This window comes from Onychomys torridus, chromosome 11 (assembly GCF_903995425.1).
Source record: "Onychomys torridus chromosome 11, mOncTor1.1, whole genome shotgun sequence".
NCBI lineage: Eukaryota > Metazoa > Chordata > Mammalia > Rodentia > Cricetidae > Onychomys > Onychomys torridus.
In genome coordinates, this window is record NC_050453.1 from 24,040,217 (window position 1) to 24,064,375 (window position 24,159).

General features: G+C 39.9%; 1 protein-coding gene across 1 annotated transcript in view; it reads left to right on the forward strand.

Annotated features, from left to right (window-relative positions):
• Atf6 (activating transcription factor 6) overlaps window positions 1-24,159 on the forward strand; it is a 167,473-nt gene that overhangs the window by 43,473 nt on the left and 99,841 nt on the right. Inside the window, exons 9-10 of the mRNA XM_036202679.1 lie at window positions 8,967-9,152; window positions 11,623-11,714. Coding sequence (XP_036058572.1) covers window positions 8,967-9,152; window positions 11,623-11,714 — 278 coding nt within the window. The remainder of the gene's footprint in view (window positions 1-8,966; window positions 9,153-11,622; window positions 11,715-24,159) is intronic.

Sequence of the window (24,159 nt, forward strand, 5' to 3'; positions counted from 1 at the left end):
TACCTAAGGAATCCAAAGTAAACCTGTTGTAGAAGGAGTTGTAGAGAGAAGACTGTGATCCACTGGGACAGCCTCTGTGTTAGTAATGTGCATTTTTTAAAAGTCTCATTAAATTTTAATTAGTGTAGATACAGTCTAGATTCAAAATCTGCACCCTCAAATTTCCATGTCATGCAATTTTTGTGCTTTTAGATCAAATGGTGAAGAAGTTGTAATTCAGAAAAAAAAAATGGTATCAATCTTTTGTGTCTTCATAATGCTGACATGGTTACTTTTCCCCTACCTGTTTTGAATTCTTTTGTTTGGCAAGTTTCTTTCTCCAGGGGCCTGCTACTGCCATAAGTAGCGTTTCTAGCATACCATATTCTGCAGATGGCGTTAAGTGCCATATTTTCAGTTATGAAACAGTTTGTCTGGTTCAAATTATAATTTCAGTCTTCCTGCCTTTTGCTGGTAAATCTGTTATGTTTAACTCTTGGAAACCCTACCTACATTTTCAAGAAGTATGATCTGGTTTTGACTCTGATCCTGATAGAAAAAATAGATATTTCATTTTAGTGTAAATATTCTCTACATAGTCTGTTAATAAATGCAATCATAGAATTAGAAAGTTGATAGAGAGCATGCTTATCTTTCTTTAAAGGGCAGTTGAACATTGCCAGGTGTCAAGTTATGAGCCTGGAAGCGTTCTGTTTAAGTCTGTGTTACACTTACTATTTTCATCTCTTCTCATCCCCATCTCAACAGTTACGAACCTTAACTACCCAAATTATAGTATTTGAGTTATTGGGATAAAGGACCATGAAAAATATGAAATGATATTCTATATATTCTCTAGTGGGCCAAGGAAGAGCTAAGACTTTTAATGAAATTCATAGGCTGAAACAATGGAAAGGAAATGATCATGAATTAGTACAGAACTAGAAAGAACCCAAGGGGAGGCACTAGCCATTTCTTCCTGCCTGCCCATCCACTATGGAATATCTGTTAAACCCCTTTCCAATCTTTTCTGACTAGAGACCTTGACATTCTCCTCCCAAGAGGACTATCTTTTGGAACTCCCTGAGTCAGGCCCACAGATCCATCATGGAAAAGAAGGGTAGTAGGGTGGGGGAGGACTCTTCCCACATGCCTACAGGCATTAGAAATGCTGAGAAGGGCATTTCTTTTTTCTAGAAATGGTGTTAAAAAGTTAGCTATTTCAGGTGTTGGATTGTTAGCATGGAAGTGATGTGACAGGATCGCAGGTGGACGCTCTTACGCTTTTCATCCAGTGGACAAACATGGACTTAGGGAATCCTCCATTTTTACCATGAGCAGGAAGCAACCCTTCTTTTCCAGAGGGACTCTTTACCTCTTCCTTCAAAGTTGCTTGTTGGGACCCTAACCCAAAGAAATGGCCTTGATAACCCCCCAGGTGGTTATAACTTTGCATACTTAGCATGTCTAATAAGACATATAAGAATAAAACTCATGAGAGACGCCTAGCAGCCTGTCTTTCAAAAGAATATGATGCTATAATAATAATCTGTTTGCAGTATAAAGTATCAGGTACTCTACCTGTGTTATTTTTCAGAAAAAAAAAAAAAAAAGTAAAACTCTAGACACTAAATACCTAAGGTCCTCTTTTAGGACTAAATGTGAGCTGAATCTCCTTTGATCCTATGGCTGTCTTAGATGGAAGACGATAAAGAATGAGTAGACAGTTTTTAGTAACTAAATGCTTTTAACAGAAAGAACACCAAGATCATGGTATTTCTTTAGGCTGCAAAGTCGAGGAATCTGTCAGAACAATTTCAGTAGGAAAGATTTGGTGTTCTCAGAAGCTATCCAGATTTTAGAAGGAAAAAGTCACTTTGTGCTGACTAGTTTTTGGCTTTACTACTACCAGTGACTGTAAATAAAAGAAAAATTATGCTTTGTTAAAGTATTTGCAATTTCTCTTAAATGGAGTTTTGAGACTTCTAAAAATTTATCTCAAGTAAAGATTTTGGAAATTTAATTTATGTTGGCAGTGGCTTTGGGAAGGGCAACAGTCTCCCCCATCCCCTGCCCATGTACTGCATTGTGATGGATTCATTTTGTGTCAACTTTAGTGGTCTTGTCTTATCTTTTGGAGATAGGGTCTGACCAAGTGTCCCTGTCTGGCCTGGAACTTGCTATGTAGACCAGTTTGGCCTTGAACTCATATATCTGCTTGCTTCTGTTTCCCTAGTGCTGGGATTAAAGGAGTGCACCACCATGCTTGGCTAACTTAATGTTCTTTATATCTTTGAGTTTGCCATCTTGAAAAAACTATTAAGTAATTATTTTAAAGGATGCTGACTTATATACTAAATAATTGAATACTTTGCCCTCTTTTCTCTGATTCCTACAGTCTTATCTTGGAGCTTACTCTGAGGAGACAGTGCTTTGCCAATCAGCTCCTGAATCCTGTCTCTACCTCCTGAGTGCCAGGATTTCCTCACATAATTCTTTATAGTCCCTTTTTGATGTGTGTATTTGTTTGATTAACAGGTTCATTTTTTTTTTTTTTTTTTTTTTTTTGTTTTTCGAGACAGGGTTTCTCTGTGTAGCTTTGCGCCTTTCCCTGGAACTCACTTGGTAGCCCAGGCTGGCCTCGAACTCACAGAGATCCGCCTGGCTCTGCCTCCCGAGTGCTGGGATTAAAGGTGTTCGCCACCACCGTCTGGCTAATATGTTATTTTTTAAACAACTTCATTGAGATAATGCAAATGCAGTTTTTTTCCTTCCGTATAGAGATCAAACCCAGATCCTTATACATGTTAGTGAAGAGCTCCTCCACCTTTGAGCTCTACTCTTGTTTTTATTGTTGTGAAGTATACATTAGTAGTTTCACATTTATTTATAGAGTCATAGAATCATCAGTCTAATTCCAAAAAACCAGCCTAGGCCAGTGAGTTAGCTCAGTGGGTAGAGCATTCCTGGTGACCGGAGTTCTGAGTTGATCCCTGGAACCCAGGAAGGTTAGAGGAGAGAAGCCACTCCACAGAGGTGTCCTCTGACCGAATTCTGTTCTGGCTCTGAACTGAGCTTGCCTGAGATGTTGGAATGTGTTTGCAAGCATAGAAGGACCCCACTTTCATACTGCTTTGGTTTACAGTGTTTGCAGCTCACTTCTTAGCAGCATCTTGGACTCAAGGCTCTAAAACATCATATTTTTGTAAAAGGGATTTTTAATAAAATGTCCATTGTTAAAGCTTTTATAATTAAAAAGAAAATGTGGGCAGTTTTGAAGCTTTGCCTTTTAAACTGACCCAAGCCTCAAAAGGAACTTAGCCATTTGTGAAAGTTTTCCTTTTACATAAGTCTCTCTTATATGCAAATAAATGTTTGTTTTATAAGGAAAACACCACACTTCATAGTGCAGTGGCACTAATGGGTGAATCCTTTGCAGCTGTGGACATTTTCCTTCAGCTCCTTATTCTTTTTCCAAGGCGTGGTGCTTGGTGGGAGTGATCTGTGAAGGCATGATGATCAGAAGCAGGAGTGGACTAGCCACTGGCCCATTTTGGTCTGTTAAACCATCTGATGTGCCTAGATGGGGGTGTGTCAGTGAACTAGTGGGCCAGGCTTTTGTTTTCGTGTTTGTTCATGAGGCTAACAGTGGTGAGCTAGCTTCCAGACATAGGCAGTTCCATAAGTTTTCTGTTTCTAGGCAGCACATAATTAGAGTAGCCAAATAGCACATCATCCATATTGTGGTCCCAGACCCTTTGTGTGGTCTGTGGTCCATGAAAGCCTAGTGGAGCTACTGAATAAATTCCAAGAGGTTTGAAGTCAGCTGACCTCAATTCATGCCTTGGTTTGTCTATTCTCTAACAATAGATTCAAATGAGTCTTATTTTATTCATTAACTATTTTTGTTTTATTTTGTTTTTGAGACAGTCTCATTGCATAGCCCTAACAGGCTTGGAACCTGCTGTGTGGACCAGGCTGGCCCTGAACTCACAATTCCCCTGCTTCTGCTTCCCAAGTGCTGGGATCCCAAGTGTATGCCACAATGCCTGGCTTGATTCTGCTTACCTTAAAGAAATCTTGAAAACTGTAGTAATTTCAACAAATAGAGATTATATTATGCTGCCATTCTTCCTGTCTGGAGATGATCTGATACATTGTATATGCAAAAAGTCAGTGTACCTAACAGAATTTAAACAAAACCAAAGCAAATACCCTCCTCAGGAACACCGAACAGTGTGTGTGTGTGTGTGTGTGTGTGTGTGTGTGTGTGTGTGCGCGCGCGCTTAGTTTAAAAATCATTTATATGCTTTTTGATTTAAGAAGCATACTTTAATATTATGTATTCAGATAGCTAAAGACTGCTGAGATATGGAGTGGCATCCCTGTACTTTTTGACTCCAGAGCTTTTCATTTATTTATACAGTTTTTACTCTGCTTTTATTGGTAAGGCTGAGTATTTTCAGAACTGTTACAATGGGTCTTTTCTATGAGAAAAACAGACTATTTGGCCACAGGTGGTTTTCATTTTTTTTGGTCTGAGGCATGTGGGTTGACAGCCTTTGAAATCTTCATGCTGTGTATAATGTGCAGGTGCTTTTTTTGTTTATAGAAATGCCTAATCCTTGTTTGAAATTTATTAAATGGTGTACCATCTGTAAGCCTCCCTAAGTTCCATAGATTAATTAGCCTTTAAAGTTGCCTTTTATCTAACTTTTAGTATAAATTCTTCCATCTGGGAAGCTTCTCTTTTATGTGTTTTCTCAGTGTTGCCTGTACTTCAGCACTCTAGTATTAAGTGTTAATTATGGACACTGGCTCTCCCAGGAACAATGGAGCTGACTAAAGCTAGTGTTCAGTGGAACCAAGTGGTGGTGTCCTGAGAAGGTCTGAAATGATGAGGAATCAGTTGTCATGGTTTGCCCCTCCCTCCCTCCCTCCCTCCCTCCCCGCCTCTCTCTTCCCCTTCCTCTTCCTCTCTGTGTATATTTGGTATTACTTTGATAGTTGCTGTAATATAAGCAGTTACTGTGCTGCTTGGGAATACTAACAGAAACAACTCTAGACATAGGTGGAACTGAGAGTTCCTGCGGTGACAGGTGTGTAAGGTCAGCCTTCTTGTGGAGTTCAGTTAAAGGCGAAGAGAAGCACTTCTGACAGCTCCTGTAATGCGTTTGTGTGTCCTGACCGAAAGATGATTGACAGTATTTGATGTTGGGAGATCATTTGGTTATAGTTTACCACTATTGCTAGGAAATACAGTATTTGGGTAGCTATACGTTTGCTATTATAGTGTGCTGGCTGGTTTTTATGTCCACTTGACACAGGCCAGATTCATTTTGGAAGAGGGACCCTCAACTGAGAAAACACCCCCACCAGATTGGCCTATGGACAAGGCAGGGTAGTATTTTCTTAGTGATTGATGTGGAAGGACCCAGCCCATGTGGGTGGTGCCTGGGCTCGTGGTTCTGGATGCTATAAAAAAGCAGGCTGAGCAACCTCCATGGTCTTTGTATCAGTTCCTGACTTGAGGTTCCCAGCTCAAGTTCTTTTTTTTTTTTTTTTTTGATCCCCTCCAAATTCCCATTTTTTATTTGTCCAATTCTTGTGTATACCTTTACACAAATTTTTAAAGATAAATCTATGCTTACAAAAATTTTTTAGAAGATTTTTTTCTAATTATTTATTTTTATTTTCTGTGCATTGGTATTTGTCTGCATGTATGTCCGTGTGAGGGTGTTGGATCCCCTGGAATAAGAGTTACAGACAGTTGTGAGCTGCCATGTGGGTGCTGGGAATTGAACCCTGGTCCTCTGGAAGAGCAGCCAGTGCTCTTAACCCCTGAGCCATCTCTCCAGCCCCCTTTTAGGAAATTTTTATTATTCTCTTGTATAATACATCCCAACCACAGCATTCCCTCCCTCTACCCCTCCCAGTACACACACAGTGCCCCCCCCCCCCCCCCAGATCCACTTCCTCCCCTTTTCCCCTAAGGAAAGAGCAGGCCTCCTAGGGACATCAACCAAACATGGCACAACAAGATACAGTAAGACCCGGCACAAACACTCACATTAAGGCTGGGCAAGGCAACTCAGTAGGAGGAAAAGGGTCCCAAAAGCTGGCAAAAGAGTCAGAGGCATGCCCACTCCCACTGTTAGGAGTCCCACCAGAACATCAAGCTACATAACCATAACATACATGCAGAGGACCTAGTGCAGACCCATGCAGTCTCCATGATTGCCACTTCAGTGTTTGTGAGCCCCGCCTTGAGTTCTTGCTTGACTTCCCTGGATGGTGGACCACAAACTGTAAGATGAAAGAAATCCTGTCCTCTCCAAGTGGATTTTGGTCATGGTGTTTAATGAAGCAGTAGAAACCCTAACCAAGACAGTTTTCTTAAAAGAAACTGATCTGAAACTGCATAACTGCATTTCCTGATACAGTTATGATGCACCCGTAGTAGAATGTTAAAACGTCCATTAAGAAACAGACACCAGTAGCTCAACCATCTATGCACATAACCTAATGAAGCTAGTAGTGTTCTTTGGGTCTTTGTTTGTTTGTTTGAGATTGCTTTGTTACCTTGCTACCCAAAGAAATTAGACTAATGATGTAACAGTAGGCTCTTTAGTTTTTTTAAAATGTAACAAGAAAATTGTTAAGTGACAATGATAGACATTTTTGATAATTAAACCAAAACAGTATCAGAGATGACTTTAGGTTTCAAGGTCTAAAATCTAAGTGAAAGGTAGTTAGCATTGTTGAAACAATTGAAGCCACTGGAGTATTTTGGTGTATCTTCCAAATTATAAGAGTAAATAAGTTAGATGAGAATGACTGAAGAGGTGAGGACCTTAGAAATAGGTTAGTGGAGGAGATGGCATTAAGTGGGAATAAACAGTGTAGATAAAAATGAGAAAATACTGTGGAGACTATGGAGTAGAGAAGATTGGAATTAAGGAGAAGGCATGGTTAGGTAGTGAGTGCTCACATCAAAGAAGGTGAAAGTGAAAGTGGGCAGTCAGGATGATTGACTGACTAGCTTGTTCTTCAATAAAGTCCCAGTAAGACAAAAATACATTGAGGAGAGCATTTACAGTTGGTGGGCAGGATAAAATAGAAGATAATCCATATGGCTAGGAGTCTGTTGCTGTAGTCTGTGGATGCATTCGTAAATGTCTGCTTAGGAGAGTGACAGTAGAAATAAAGAGAATACCAGAATATTTGCATTGAAACAAACTTGGTCATCAGCATATACTCAATACACTTTGAGTGAGTGAAGAAGTGAGAGATGCAATAAATTATAGCGAATAAAAAATAATGCGCTGGGCGGTGGTGGCGCACGCCTTTAATCCCAGCACTCAGGAGGCAGAGGCAGGAGGATCTCTGTGAGTTTTAGGCCAGCCTGGTCTGTCTACAAAGAGAGTTCCAGGAAAGGCACAAAGCTACACAGAGAAACCCTGTCTCGAAAAACAAACAAACAAACAAACAAACAAAAACTAATGCTCACTTCTTCCTGTATCTTTGTAGGTTTGCTGTTGTTTTTGTTCTTATTTGTGTGCTTGGTTTGAGGCAGTCTCTCATATGGCCCAGACTGGCTTTGAACTATCAGTCCTCTTGTTAATAGTCCAGAGTACGGGTGTGCCCCACTAAGCCTAGCTTCTTGTATATTTTGAGAGATAAATAGTACTGATAAGAGGTACTGATAACAACTCTACGTGGAGAAGTAATCTTTTGACTAGTTGGAGCTCAGGTTTGGGAACTTAGTCAATTAATTTAAGACCAGCAATGGTGATTAAAGCAGTGTGTATATTTGGCTCTTTATATCCATGGGTTTTGCATTTCTGGATTCAACATTCTGAGGAAGAAAATAGAAAAAGAAAGTTGCACCAGTACTATAAATGTCTAGAACTTTGTTATAGCTTAACAACTGCTTACATTGTATTAGATTAAGTAATCCAGAAATGGTTTTGCAGTGGTTCTCAACCTAATGCTGCAACCCTTTAGTACATACAGTTCCTCATATTGTGGTGACCCCACCCATAGAATTACTTTTGTTGGTACTTCATAACTGTAATTTTGCTACTGTTTGAATCACAGTGTCAGTATTTTTGGAGATAAAAGTTTGCCAAAGGGGTTGTGACCCACAAGTTGAGAACTGCTGGTTTAGCATATGAAGGCAGGTGTAAGTAAGCTGTATACATATACTAAGCCATTTTGTATAAGAGACGAGCATTTATTTGCAGGCTCTGGTATGTGGAATTCTAGGTCCAATTCTTCATGAATAAAACTGAGAGAAAATTGCATATATATGTACTTCAAGACACTTAAAATAATTAGAATTTTTATGTTATTATTGTATATGTATGCACGTGTGTGTGTGTGTATGTGCGCGCGCGCACACGTTGTATGTACATGAGTGAATGGGCCAGCACACCCTGGGATGTGTGTGTCTGTCCTATGGCATGCATGTGGAGGGCAGAGGACTGCCCTGTAGAACTGGTTCTTTCCTCCCACCCTTCTAAGTACTGTGGAGTGGACTCAGGACTCTGGTCACCAGGCTTGGGCAGCCAGTGCTTTCCCCACTGAGCTGTCTCAATCATCCAGACAGTTTCCCTTTTTCTTTTTCAAAATAGGGTCAGATTGGCCTCAGACTTGCAGCAGTCCTCCTGCCATAACCTCCTGGAGTCCTGGGATTTTCAGTGTCAACTTCTTCACATAGCTGCTTCGAGGCACTTTCTGGGGAGTTTCTAAAGGGCAAGTTAGATGCTAAGCGATGTGCTTCAGAAAGCACCAGCGGTTAAGTTTGAGAAAGCCTTTTGACTCATTTGATTTGAGCTTACTTAATTTGAGCAATACATTTAAAACATGTTTTAAAATAATCACTAACTGACCAAAGTTGTTGAGAAATAACTTGAAAAATCAGTAAGGTTTTGATATTTTGATGTGGCCACAAAGCAGTACGATGATTCGGTGTAACTTCCTAGATTGCTGTGCTGAGGAGACAGCAGCGGATGATAAAGAACCGTGAGTCTGCCTGTCAGTCCCGCAAGAAGAAGAAGGAGTACATGCTGGGACTGGAGGCCAGGTTGAAGGCTGCCCTCTCGGAGAACGAGCAGCTGAAGAAGGAGAACGGCTCCCTGAAGCGGCAGCTTGATGAGGTGGTGTCAGAGGTGAGTGCTGGAGACGCAGCTGGCCAGGTGGCTGTGAACTGACTTTCTTTTTGATAAGTAGATTGACAGTTACTTTTTAAATCATATAAAATTGTAGTGCTAAGAAAATGGGGGCGCAAAAGCACAAAAACATTTATGGTAGGAAAAAAATTACGATGATGACCTTTTGGAGATATTTTTCTCCTGGGGGGCTGAGAATTGAGTCCAGAGCCTCCAGCATGCCAAGCAAGCCTCTAGCACAAAGCCACACCCCCAGCCTGAAAGGTGGCCTTTGAATTGTCCCTCTCCATCTCCATGCAAACACGATCTGCTTTTCTTGGGTTTCTTCTAGCCAATTGCTTTAGTCATTTTTCTTTCTTTTTTTCTTCTTCTTAGTTTTTTAGACAAGGCTCACTAAATAGCCTTGGCTGCCCTGGAACTCATTCTGTAGACCAGGCTGGCCTTGAACTCCCCCAGTTCTGCCTGCCTCTGCCTCCTGAGTGCTGGGATTAAAGGCGTGAGCCACAATGCCAGCTTTTTATCTTTTTGGACCAGGTGAATCACACTGAGGCTCCTGGATAGTCCTGTCAGCTCTTTCTTTTTATTGTCATTCTTTAACATGTTTTAAATTTAAATTTTATTTGGTTATTTTTGAGGCATGATCTGGGACTTACATGTTCACTGGGTTGAACTTGAATTTGTAGAGGGAGTATAGATATGCATATCCACACTGAACTGGTCTTTCCCTTTTAAAAAATTGTTTTGTTTTATATCTTTATTAATTCTTCGAGACTTTCACACAATATGCTCTGATAATATCCTCCCTACCTCTAACTCTTCCCAGATCTACCCACTTTCCCTACCCGTCCAGCTTTGTATCCTCTTTTTTTAAACCAATAGGGACCACTTTGTGCTGTCTAGATATACTTATATATGTGGCCTTCCACTGGAGCATGGCAGAAGTACAAAAACTGTACTCTACCTCTCACAGCAGCTAACAATTACTGTTAGCTCCTCAGCTCAGAGCTCCTTCACGCCCAGCTTCCCTCCGTTTGTCTGGGTTTGGTTTGTCTTGGGTTTGCACCAGCCTTGTACATGCTGTCATAATCACCATGAGTTTGTATGTGCAATGCCCTTCTGCTTCCTTATAGTCATCTGCCACATTCTGCCCTTATATTCCTTCTGCTCCATATTCCCCAGTGACTCCCGAGCCCTGGGAAGAGGAGGTGTGATATGTATGTTCCATTTAGGGTTCAACATTCTGAAGTCTCATAGTCTCTCCATTTTGGCTAGTTGTGGGTCTCTCTGTTAATCACCATCTGCTTCAATTAGAAGCATCTCTGATGAGGGTTGAGGGATGCATTAATACTATATCCATTGAGCAGACTAGTAGGCAGAGCTTCTCCCCTAGGGTTTATGACATACATAGCCACAGGTTCTTCTCCCAGTAATGGTGCCAGGTATGGGTTTCTCTCATGAAGCAGTACTGAAGTTCAGTCGGAAAGTGGTTGATTATTCCTATGATGTTTGTGGCACTATTGCAAGCAGTGGGCATGTCTCTCTAGGCCGGTCATTATTGTAGCTCACAAGGGTCACAGCTTGGTAAGATTGATGCTCACTTTTTTCTCTAGTTGTGTGCATAGAACCTTCTAGCATTATGAAAGCCAGCCAGTTGGGATGAAACTTGCAGGTCGGCACCAACTTGAGTTCTCAAATGTTGTATGTTTCATGTGGTGTCTTTGGCAACAGGGTCTTACTGTAAAATTCTGGAGAGTAAACAGTAAGATTGACAATAGCCTGTAATGTTTGGGGGTCTGTGAAAGCTCAATGGTCAATAACTCCAAAAGTAACCCATTCTTGGCACTGTGATTTTTGTTAGTCTGTGGTGTCTAGTAGGGGCATTGTTGTCTCATTACTGGATAACTCCATTTTAACTTTTTTTATTTTCCCCTTTAAAAAAAAAATGTGCTTTAAATCTTTGTCTGTCTATTTGACCCGTATCATGCTTCTTTGCTTTCTGTTGCCATGATGGTCTTAGAGACATTTATTTCTGCTTTGTCTGTGACACCCACAGCTCTGTCGTCCTGAGCCCCTGGATGCCTGTGGACTCTTGTTTCTTACTCTGTCCTTTCTGTCTTGCCCCCGAGTGTGTGAGAATGCTCTGGTCTGTTGCTGAAGACAGCACCTTAAAAGAAGGGAGACAAGTCATCGAGGTGTCTCAGAATTCTCGAGGACCCACAGAAATACAAAGCTAAAAGTTGTGCCATATTTGTTCTTTTAAAATTCTTGCCTCTGCTGGAAAAGAGAATGTGGAAGACTTTGGTCTTTTGCAAAGTACTATTTCTTTACCTTTGAGATGTTTTATTTTTACTTTACTGTTTTTTTTTTTTTTTTGTGAAAAGGTTTTCATACACCTTGTAAAAAGGAGGACTCTTAGTTATTGCCCTTTGTAATGTTGACATGTAGTTTTATCCTATTTCATTTCCTTTAGAACCAGAGGCTTAAAGTCCCGAGTCCAAAGAGAAGAGCTGTCTGTGTGATGATTGTCCTGGCATTTATAATGCTGAACTATGGGCCCATGAGGTGAGTATACACGTGTTTTGGATGTGAATACTAAAATTTAAATGCTAGTTATTTGTTATGATTTAGCTCTACTCATAAGCAAGAGGAAAACTCATTTGTTTTGAGCAAAAGAAGCATTCCAGATGTGTAAAGAATAACTGGACAGGAGACAAATGCCTCCACAGGTCACAGAATGAAGCTGGGAAGAAAACTGTGTTAGTTGGTAGTTTGACATGGTAAGTGTGGTAGTGACAGTGTGAACAGCAGAATGCTGATAGATTGTGGTTGGGAATGAGTTCCTTAACATGTTAGTTCATGGCATATCATAGGTGAACAAAACATTTTTCTGTTGAATGACTGAGTGATAAGGAAAAACCCAGGGAATAAGCTGAACCTTGAATTCTAATATTGGTTTACCACGTGGGAAGTATGGGAAAAGCATGTCAAGCAGAAGAGACAGCATGTTAGAGCATGCTTATAAAATATATGACATGTTTTAAAAAGTGAAAAGTTGAGTTTGCATATGTATTTGATTTTGTCTTTGTGTTTATACATATATAATTTAATAAATTATGTCTACATAAAAGGAACAGTTAGTCAAAGCACTTTCTTATTTAATTGTTAGTACATCATTCTTTTCAGTATGATTTTTGAAATAATAGATACACTATTATTTGACTCTGCATTCGCTGCAGCCTCAGAGAGCTTCTCACACACAAGAATCTGATTTTTGTTCATCAGTTTCAAGCCTAGCAATACATCACAACAGACTTCACAATGAAAGAGACGTGAGATCCTTTAAAAGCATGTGCTATATTTAACCCTTCTTCTGTGAATGGGCATTTACATCATTTCCAGTTTTTTGTGGGTGTGCACATGGATGTCTGCATGTCTATGTGTGTATAAATTCATCCCATATCATAAAGAATGCACCATTTACTCTCCTACTGGCAGGTGGAAGAAGTGTTCATTCTGTTGCATATTTTCTAATTCTGGATATTAGGAATGTTTTTGTTTGTTTTTAGTATTTGTCCATCTTCTGGGTAAAAATGTTACTGACTCCTGTCACACTGGCTTCCCTACCCAGCCTGAGATAGTCTGAGTGGGCCACTGTGTCAGGTCTTCATGTGTGCTGTCTCCGTGGTGAGACTTTGTTAGGTGGCAGCTGCAGTGCTGCTCTGGGGAGTTTTGGACGCCTTTCTCTCCTGGCTGGGCTTGCTCTGCTGTCACCCCCACACTCTATCCTAGTTTTACCTCTCCCACACTGACTGCCCTTAGCTTTACTTCCTTATTTCCCTGCATTTTGTCTGGTTTGTGGTGGTGTTTTTTGGTACAGGGTTTCTCTGTGTAGCTCTGGCTGTCCTTGAACTCACTCTGTAGACCAGGCTGGGAACTCAGAAATCCACCTGCCTCTGCCTCCCGAGTGCTGGGAGTAAAAGTGTGGGCCACCACATCTGGCTCCCTGGAAGAATTTTATCTCGTTTTCTAGTGCCTTGAATGGTGGTTGGCATGTAGTTGTCTCTCAGTAGACAGATACTATAGTACTAATAATCGAGTGCCCTCCTCTCAACTAGAAATAAGTTCTTCAACACTGTCGGAGGAGGTGGCTTGGTAGTAGAGTGCTTGACTGGTGTGTATGAGGTCCCTGGCACAGTTCCTGGTAGTTGCCAAACAAACAAACAATAAAATTAAGCGAGTTGTTAGTTGTAAAATCTTCCTTCTTGTATGAATTTCTGGAAACTACTTGCATGTACTAAGACATGCATCTAGTACTGATTCACAGCTTGCATGACATATCTTCCATACATTACTTATTGCTGTTTGTGTGCCCGTATGTACACTAGTCCTAAGTGAAGAACTTCCTCCTGTCTTTCATTGCTCTGTTAGTTTAGGTGTGATTCTAAGATGCTGGCCCCACTGACATTCTTGGTGTTGTTTGTTCAGCCACTTTCCACCAGTTAAACCATTTATCGTAGGCCTTTTCTTCCACTTGCTAAAGTCTTACTTGGTGCTATTACTGCATTTTCCTTACATTAAGAATTATGAAGACACCATGTATGATAAAGGCATTTAGAAAAGAAAATAAACATCTGTTTTTCTTTACACTCACTTCTCCCAGCAACAACATGTATGTGTTCTCCATACATGTCATTCTTCTTCATTCCCTGGCTTTCAGTTGGCATGCCTGTCGCTGAACTCAGTTCTTAGATTAGTAAGTATTTATTTACACAGGCCTCTACAGGCTTAAGGGCTTACTTAGTGTTAGGCAACCCTTCCTTACTTCACTCAACAGCTACAGACTTGGGTTGTGACTTATAACTTATGCACACTAGCTATAAATTGTGCATTCTCTAATAATTGTTAGAGTGACTCACAAAACTCAGTGAAACATTTTTTTTTTTTACTATTATTGGTTCATTTTAAAACAATTCTCATGAATTTCATCAGGTGGTAAACCAAATAGAAAAGATACATAAGCTAAGATACAGTGTCGGCATGAGAAACTGGCATGCCATCTGCAGGTTGCTTCTTCTTCCAGCATCCATCGTCTTGTGCTTGCCAGCCTGGAAATTCTCCAGACCTACTGGGTAGAGTTTGTGAAAGCGTCATTATCTTGGTGTGATGATTAAAGTATTGGCCTTTGGTGATTTCACTCAATTTTAGCCTCTCTTCTATCCTTAGAGGTAGGGATAAGACTGAAAATTCCAATCCATGGTTAGCTTCCCTGGTACTTAGCTTCTTTCATGGTTTTCCTCATTCCCATAGGCTCAGGTATGGCTGGAAGGTTTTGTTTTTGTTTTTTGTATTGTTTTGTTTTTATAAAGGTATTTCCCCATCACTCAGGGAACTCAGGGAGACACTAAATATATTTCTTCTTATAAAATCACATTCATATTCTTGAATAAACAGAAGCAAAGAGAAGAATAAACAAACCTGGGAGGCTTTGTGCATAGCATTCAACGAACAAGTGAAGATAAGATTATGCTGTACGAAGGAAGGCTGGGGTTGGAGAAGTGTTTTGTGCAAGTCCTTTTGAGTCACAGACATTTGGAACAAAAAGTTTTAAATGAGTCAATGATCTTCTTCACAGCCGTCAAACGAATCTCATTTCCACAGTAGATGGATCCATTATGAGGTGAAGAGACAGACAGTGGTCCCTTTTTATCAAGAAAATTTGTGTTCAGAAAAGAGTTAATGACCAGCACAAAAAGAGGAATTTAAAGATGGGAGAGAGTTAAGATGTTTGAAAATCCTGAAGAGCAATTAGCTAAGATCTTTTTCTGTGAGGCTTAAGGAACAGAATGCCAGGCTGTGGGAATATTAAGTACTTCAAATTTTAAAATATGTTTAAAAGCTTAAATTGAAGAAAAGTAAAAGAAAGAAGAGCTGGAAGAGTTGAGGAAACAGAAGTTTCTCAACAACTTGGTATGTTTCCAAATACCAGGAAGGAGAAAGACAAAACTGACTGCAAAACTCATAAAAGCAGAGAACTATTTCTTCTCAACAAGATTGGCATGGCAGGAAACATCAAAGCCCAGAGAACAACAGGGATTCCAAGACTGGAACCTGTTGCATAACCAGATGTTGAGAATTAAGGTTTGTATTATTCAAGAGCATCTTTTGATTGGCCTCATTGTTTGCAGTCTCTTTACTTGCAGGATGGAGTTGGCTAGAGGTGAAGAGAGTTCCCAGATGTCCCTTATCAGTTCCACCGCGAAGATAGTTCTAGAACAACCCATTCTCTCTCTCTCTCTCTCTCTCTCTCTCTCTCTCTCTGTCTCTCTGTCTCTCTCTGTCTCTGTCTCTCTCTCTGTCTGTCTCTGTCTGTCTGTCTCTCTCTCTGTCTCTCTGTCTCTGTCTTTCTGTCTCTCTCTCTCTCTCTCTCTGTCTCTCTCACACTCACACACACACACAAATACACACACACACACACACACACACACGTAACTCACACGCACACACCCACAACTCACTTACTCTCATACCCTATAAAACAAACAAACAAAAAAAATCAACAGAGCTGGAAAAATGGCTCAGTAATTAAGAACACTTACTCTTCCAGAGGACCTGGGTTTGACTCCCAGCACCCACATGACGGCCCACAACTGTCCATAACTCCAGTTCCAGAGGCTCTTCCTTAGGCATAGGTACACATATAATGCATAGACATACATGGGGAGAAAACATTTGTACATATAAAATAAATCTTTAAAAAGCCATAAGAATTTCCCTTTAAAACAATAATAGCAAGAAACTTTAAGTAATTAATATTATATTTTAATTGGTGCAGATTATGAGCTTTATCTGAATTTTCTTGAATATCAATGAATTAAATTTGGCCAAACAAATGGATAGTGTACCAGAGATTTCTAAAGATTTTAAATTTAGAAACTTAAACTCTTTTTGATGAGATCATAAACCATAATAAAATTAATTTTAGCATTTCAGATGTAGAGTGTAGATGAGTCCTTTTGTGTCTTATTGTTATGGGCCCATGTGAAAAAATATAACTATCTGCCACACATACCTGAAGAAATAGCCCCTGGCTTGGCGGTGGTGGCGTACACTTTAATCTCAGCACCTGGGAGGCAGAAGTAGTTGGATCTCTCTGAGTTTGAGGCCAATCTGGTCTACAGAGTGAATTCTAGAACAGCTAGGACTACATAGAGAAACCTTGTCTCAAAAAACCAGAAGAAAAGAAAAAAGAAAAGAAATACTCCCCAAAAGCATTTGGTGATAAAATAGAAAATACTTTATATCTGAAGTAAAAGAATTTGTGAAAGATAATGTGTAACAAAATGGACTCTGTTGGAGAGTTTTGGGTTACTCTACAGTCATCACATAGAAAAAGAAAATAAACAAATTTAACTGAATTAATTTTTCTACCCTTATTGATGTTTTATGGATGGTGAAGAAGGGATCTAGCTGTTTTTGGCATGAGATTCAAGGAGTTGGCCCATTCTGGGTGGTCTATAAAAATACAGACCCTGGGCAGCAGGAAATGGCTAACCTGTATGAACCAGGCTTAATGGTGTAAGACTGTAATCTTAGCTACTCAGGAGGGCGAAGCAGGAAGATCACAAGTGCCAGACCTGTTTGGGCTACAGAGTAAGTTCAAGGGCAGTCCTGACATCTTAGCAAGACCATGTTTTAAAATAAAAACGATTGGGCTAGGACTGTAGCTCAGTTGGTGGGGGTTTACCTAGCATGCCCAAGGACCTGCCATAAATCAGGCATGGTGTCACATTCCTATAACCCTAGCATTAGGGAGGTAGAGTCAGAGGATTAGAAGTTGGAGGTCATTCTTGGTTACATAGCAACTTAAGAGGGCAGCCTGGACTACATGAAACCCTGCCTCAAAAAATAATCTATAAAGTCAGCTTTTGATACTATGGATATTTGAATTGTCATCTACAAAAGATAAAATGTATTAAATAAAAGACTTTCAAATATATTATAGTGATGAAAGATAGAGTTGATCAGAACATTTTGGAAAAAAGCTAGACGCACACTAATTAGTAAGGTAAAATAAGCAAAACACCAGCTAATGTAAACCAACTAAATTGGCTGGAAAGATGGCTCAGTGGGTGGATTTCACAACAACTGCTTTTGGATTTGAGTTTGGGTCCTCAACAGCATGTAACAAACAGCTAGGAAAGGAAGTGGGCAGAGACAGGCAGAGCTCAGTGGGCCCCAGGGACTTGCTGGCCAGCCAGTCTAAATTCACTAACAGATCCTGTCTCAAATATTAGGTGGCGATTCAGTAGAGGGAGACACTTGGGTTTAACTTCTGATCTTCATAGACCCATGGAAGGGTAACTCTACACACAGATGCACACACTTCCATACATGTGCATACTCCACAAATACAAAGAAAAATAAGCGGAGTGTAACAGGCCAAGAGATAGAAATTGTGAGAGGTTTTTAAAGACACGAGGTTATACATCATAGCTAAGTGATCAGAGTAACATTGCCAGTAATATGACATCTGGCATCTGATGGAATGCACAAAGAACATAATTACTACAGCTGTAAAAATACTTGTCCCAAAATGCATTTCTCTGAATTTAATCAAATGATGGGCACAGTACAAAATGACCTGAATCTTCAAAGATATCAAGGTCATGAAAATCAAGTAGAGGCAGAGGACCATCCTGAGAATGGAAAATGCAGTAAATGGAGCTGGAGCAGGAAGTTGAATTAGCAGGAGAGTATGGATATGAGGACTGCAGGGCAGACACTAGAAGAGGATCTGTTCCTCCAAGCTGGTGTCTTGTGTTTGCTTGTTGTACTCCCACTGCTAAAACACTGGCATTTGAGGAAGCTGGAGAAAGTATACATGGGCTACAGTACTACTTGGGCAACTCTTTGCAAGTCTGAAATAAAGAGAAGTTTAAATTTTGAAGTATATCATATACTTCAACCATATACTTCCCTCTTTCCCAACTTCCACTAGTCTTCTCCCTTCCCCTTATGTCCTTTCCATTGTATGTATAGCTGAGCTTTTAATTAAAAACAAAATAAAACAAAAACCCCAAACAAACAAAAGCTGGGCTATGTTTAAGGAGAGACGGCAACGAGAAAAGGATAGCATAAAGAAAGAGAAGCTCCAGTATCCGTCAAAGTGGAACTCAAAAGGACTAAGGAGAAATGGGGAAAGGCAGCATTTGAAGATATAATAAGCTAGGCATGTCCCGGAATTTATGGGAGACAACAATACTTGGGCTTAACAGGCTTAGGATAAATAAGTTCTGGGGAGAGAAAGAATGAACCAGATAAAAAGATTCTCATGCATAGATACCTCCCAGTGAGACTGTAGAACATCAGAAGCAAACAGAAGGTCTTCAGAACACCCAAGAGACAAGATAGGTTTCTCACAAGTTCATTTTTATCAGACTGGTAGCTGATTTCTCGACAGTATTGAGGTACTAGAAATCAGTAGAATGGTATCCTCAAAGTTTTAGGAGAAGATTTCACTGTGGTGTCTCTACCTGCCAGAAGCTCCTTCAAGTATAAGAGTAGTTTAGGGCTGTCTGAAGACACACACAGCTGGAGATGGCTCACTATTAGCAGACCTCATTAAGGACTGCGGAAGGATGTATTTCCAGAAGAAAGAAAGTGGCCCAACCAGGTTTAGACTCCGAAATGGTTAGCTAACAACAACAAAAGACACAAACTGTGAGTGAAGGTTTTTAAGTAGCTAGCAGTATGAAATAGTTACAATGCCCAGTTAGTTATGTTAACGCAAATCAAGATGGAAATAATTAGAGATAAATTGGGAGTGATAGGATCAAGTGAAAATGGAATGACTCTGTATTTGATGTGTGTATGAGTGGGGCATGCACGTGCTACAGCACATATAGAGTGTGTTCCTCACCTTTTACCTTGTTTGAGGCAGAGTCGCTTTGTTGTTGACTGTTGTGTGCACCAGGCAAAGCAACTCATGAGCTTAGGAGTCTCCTGTCTCTGTTGCTCATCTTGCATTAGGAGTACTGGCATTCCACATACGTGCTACCCTGGCTTTACGTGGATTCTGGGGATTTGAACTCATGTCCTTGCAATTGCATAGGATGCACTTTATCTGCTAAATCATCTCTCTTGCTCCTGGACTGGACTTTTGTCTTTAAAAGGCAAATTTGTTGGCTAGAATGGAGAAAAAGCAAAATTCAACATTATGCTGTTTAAAGGAGAAATAAAGAAACTGTGAGGTTACAGAAAAGTTCACAGTTACAGGGGTAAAAAAGCTAACAGTAGCCTAAAAAAGCTAAAGTTGCTTTATTAATATCAGAGAAACCTCAAGGAGGAAAGTATTCTTACATGTAGTAAATCTCTGGACATGTCCCTGTTTATAAGCTTGTCTTACGTACTCAGGAAATTCAAAAGCCCCTCTTCTGAAGAGAAGAGTCACACCATATCCCTAAGAAAACGGCTTCTTCCTGGCAGGCTGGGCTGCAGTTTATGGATTCCTGTATTGTGTTTCCCTTTTCATTTTAAAGGCGAATACAGTCACCCTTTTCTGCAAGTGGTAAATGAGTGTCTCAAGGACATTGTTTAAAAGAATCAACAAGTGTTCGAAAAAGAGGGTTCTTTTTCTTCTCTTGTTCTGGGTTAGGTAGTATGTCCTCACTAGATGTGGAGTCTAGAGTTTGAAATGTCAGACTTGGAGGAGGGAGAATAAATCATGCCCGAAAGGATCAGCCGGCTACTCTGGTTCTGCATGAGGTGGCAGTTTAAGGAAGAGGTGAGGTAGAGCAGATGCATAAAGTGTGAGTCAGGAACTGGTTAGAGGCAAAATGTCTTTATTTCAGAATTCACTAAATTGTCAGCTTTTCATTGTTTTGCAGGAAGAATTCTGGCTTCTTATCCTGAGATGAGCTTGTCCCCAAATCTGGTTCCAATCCCTCCCCCTTCAATTGTTGAGCACATTTTGCTGTATGATATCACCATTTGGCTGAATGTTAAAAGACACTGTGTAACTTAGATGTCAGAATTCTAACCACCAAGTATAGATGGGTTTGTTCAGCCAGATTCTTAAATGTAATCTAATTCAAGCTCTTGGCTGAAAGTATGTTCCACATTTATCAAAATGACACATAAGCATCTCAAGGACATATAAAAATACATTTAAGTACCAGGTGTTACTGAATCAGGATTGTAGAGGCAGCTCCAGACCCTTTTCTAGATAGTTTAATTTATTCATAATTGTTGAAAATGTCTGCTTTCTTACAGCCTATGTGGATGTCAGTCTTTGGTTTAGAAGGTGGCTGTGAAGTGTAGTACTGGATTTTGAAGGCATGGAAAATCCTGTTGACGTTTTTTTTCTGGTCTGAGCTTTCATAAGAGTTGTGTAGAGTGCGCTTCTAAGGAACACGCCAGTGGCTTTAGTACATTATCACCTGGCTACCTTCTTTCCTTGATCTTAGATGGAAACAAAGGGTATTTGAAGTCACACACTATATCCCTGCTAACTTCCTTTTTTACCTGAAGTAGGTGGATCTCTGGGTGTTACTATGCTAAAAGTTAGTAACTTTTCCCTCCTAAGAGGGAATAAGTGAAAAGCTAGGCCAGTGAGACAACTCCTGCCAATATGTACATTGACTGTGTTGCTAATCTCCTGATTACGTTTATTCTTAATAAATGCAAACTAAACACCAGTGAATGGTTTCTCTAAAAGAGCTTTAACTAGCATTGCAGTACATTTAGGTATGATCATGCTTTGTCAACTGCTGATCATACATAATAAAGGAGTAAGTGGTTCAGCTTTGTACTATGTGTGGAACATGAGAATAATGCAAAACTTGTTCTATGAACATACAAAAGTAATTATAATGTTGTTGATCACTTAGGCTGCTAGGAAATTTATCAATGCCATTTTTGTCTCCAGATTTGAGTTCTTTTGTCATTTCAGTAAGAATTGTAGGGGTCATTCTGCAGATTATTCTTAATTGCTAATGTCTGCATGAATTATGGGCATGTGCTACATGCTGAGACTTTTTGATATCAGTTTTCTGAGTATAACCAGTGTTTATGTTATTTCCATAGTCAGTTATCACAATGTGACCTCTGAATGAGATACAGTTAGGGAATGTGTACACAGTCTACATAGTTTATGTGGTTTTCTATAGCAGCCCTTTTGTCAGCATTCTCTAAAACAGTCCTTCCTCTCTTCCTTCCCTTTCCTTTACCCCCATTACTCCCCCCTTTTAGTTAGAAAATGAGAAATAGAAATAGAGCAATAGGGAGAAAATAAGCTGTATGAAGGTGAAGACGGTTGATCGTAGAATAATCTAGGTTGGCTGTATGTTAATATCATTAGTGTTTGGTTGGTAAAAGTTGCTAATTTTGTTTGTTGTACGATGCAATCAGTTATCAAACCCAATGTACCAAATAGTAATCTGATTGCTTCATGAATTAATTCATTTTTCCTCCTGCTGCCATAAGGCAATGTTATTCTGACCATTTTACAGATGAGAAAATTGAAAACACAGTTGGGTGGCTGAGCTGGAACTTGTTCTCCATCACTAACACAGCTAAGGCCTCTCAGGCAGGCAAGCCCTTACAAATGGAGCAGTACGTTCTCTATTCAGCAGCGCTGCCTGTGCTCCAGACGCTTAGAATTGGCTGCAAGATAGGACAGTATTTGTCTTAGGAATTGATTGGTTTGATATAAGTTTAACAGCAAAGTGAAGATGTGAAATACCCATAAATTTATTTTTACTTTTTATTTAAAATAAACAAAACAAAACCTAGGAGTGCCTCCTATATGCTAGGCACTGACCCAGAACAACGCAGATTTTTGCATCCTTCAGCTTATGTTCTATTGAGACAGTACATCTAATTAATAAAACAGTCAGGCTGTAAATTCGTTGAATAAACTATGGTAGGGTAAATAGTTTTACAAGAGTGTGCAGGTTTGTTGGGATGTAGTTTTAAATAGTGATCACTGTATAGTAGATGTTTGAGCTACGATTTGAAGGAGATAAGGCTAGCTCTCTGGATATCTGGGGAGGAGCATTGCAAAGGCATCATCATCTCAAGAGCCCTAGTGTGAGGAAGTGTGCCTTTCCTTTTCAAGGGTGAGAAAGGAGTAAGTGTCACTAAACTGAAGTGAACAGGACAGGAGAACTTCAAACTGGAAGGGAAGGATCCAGATGAAGTAAGTCATTGGTCAGTTTAAATATTTGGGCTTTTTATGCTAGAAAAGGGGAGCCATCTAAAGGGTTTGAGCTGTGGACAGACATACTAGTCCGAGCTAGATTTTTAGACCATCACTGCAGCTGCTGTGCTGCGAGCGCTTGAACTGGACAAGCAGGAGGACAGCTGTGCCACTGAGTGCCCTGCCATCCTCAGCTTTATAGAATACATCCTCATCTGTCATCTCTTGAACTGGACAAGCAGGAGGACAGCTGTGCCACTGAGTGCCCTGCCATCCTCTGCTTTATAGACTACATCCACATCTGTCATCTCTTGAACTGGACAAGCAGGAGGACAGCTGTGCCACTGAGTGCCCTGCCATCCTCAGCTTTATAGAATACATCCACATCTGTCATCTCTTGTGACTCTGAGAAGAGCCCCGTGACATATTTGTCATTTTTCATAGTTTACTGTGAGGAATTGGAAGCTTAAAGAACCTAACCAACTTTCCAAGAGCAGGAGTTTGAGTCACATCTTGAATCCAGATCTTCTGCCTTCGAATTTTGCTCTCTCTCCACTTTTCCACATTAGACCCCAAAGGTCTCCATGATCATTCTCAGCTGAAAGTAATTCAGCTTTTCATGTGTGTGTCTCAGAAGAACAGCAGCATATGGTTTGTGTGTGTGTGTGTGTGTGTGTGTGTGTGTGTGTGTGTGTGTGTGTGTAAGATGAGGAAACAGTATTTCTCCTACCTGTGGAGATGGCTTCAATTTAAAATCGATTTACTTGTACCATTAAAAACAACAACAACAGGCTTTCCAAGGGTATACTTGGATGTGTGCCATTTTATGTTCAGCTACTTGGTATGAAGATTGGATATCTGAAATCTTAAGGATTAAGTGGCCTTATAAATAATCTAAAACAGTTGTTGACATTTAGAATTCCATAGATGAAAGAGTAAAGTAACTATTCTTGTAATGCTTCTTTCAAACTTTGGAAGAAATTGAAATCATTCATATTTTATTAATCTCTGCTTTTCAGGATCATTGACCCATAACACGAACAAGTTTTGTTGTGTAATGATTATCCTGTGGATCAGAACTGTTGTGACTCTTAGTGGGCAGCATGATTCTGATTGTTAGAGTCATAGAGTCACAGAGACTCGTGTTTCCTTAGTATTTGTTAGTTTATTTTAAACTACTGGACAGAGCCTGCTTTAAGTTCATTATAAAAAGTTGAATTGGGGGCTAGAGAGTTGGCTCAGCAGTTAACTTAATAGCACTTTCTGCTCTTACAGAGGACCAGGTTCGGTTCCCAGCACCCAGTGGCAGCTAACAACTGTCTATAGCTCCAGTTCCAGGGGATCCAGCCCCCTCTTCTGGCTTCAGGAACACTGCATGCACATGGTGCAAGCAAAACATCCAAACAGATAAAACAAAAATAAATAAAAACGTTAAGGTTTAGTTAATTATTTTATCACTATTATGGGTTAGAAAGTCATCAGATATGTAGTCACTAACCTAGCTGTATATTCTTGCTGTGCTGGACTCATCCCTTTGTGTTCTTGGAAATTTAATTTTTTTACAATATTACAAAATACTCAGGCCAAGAATCTAAAAGTTCATATCAACAATAATTTTCTCATACCCTTTTGTATATTTGGCTACTTCAAGAGCTGCCAAATTCCTCTCGATATTTGTAATATGACAATTATTCTTAGTCCTGAAATCTGGCAGTGGAGTGAAGTTCTTCTAAATACTAGTAGATACAATGAAACTATAAATATGAAGTTATTCTCGTAGCTAAACTTGTTTCCCTAGTTATTTCAGAG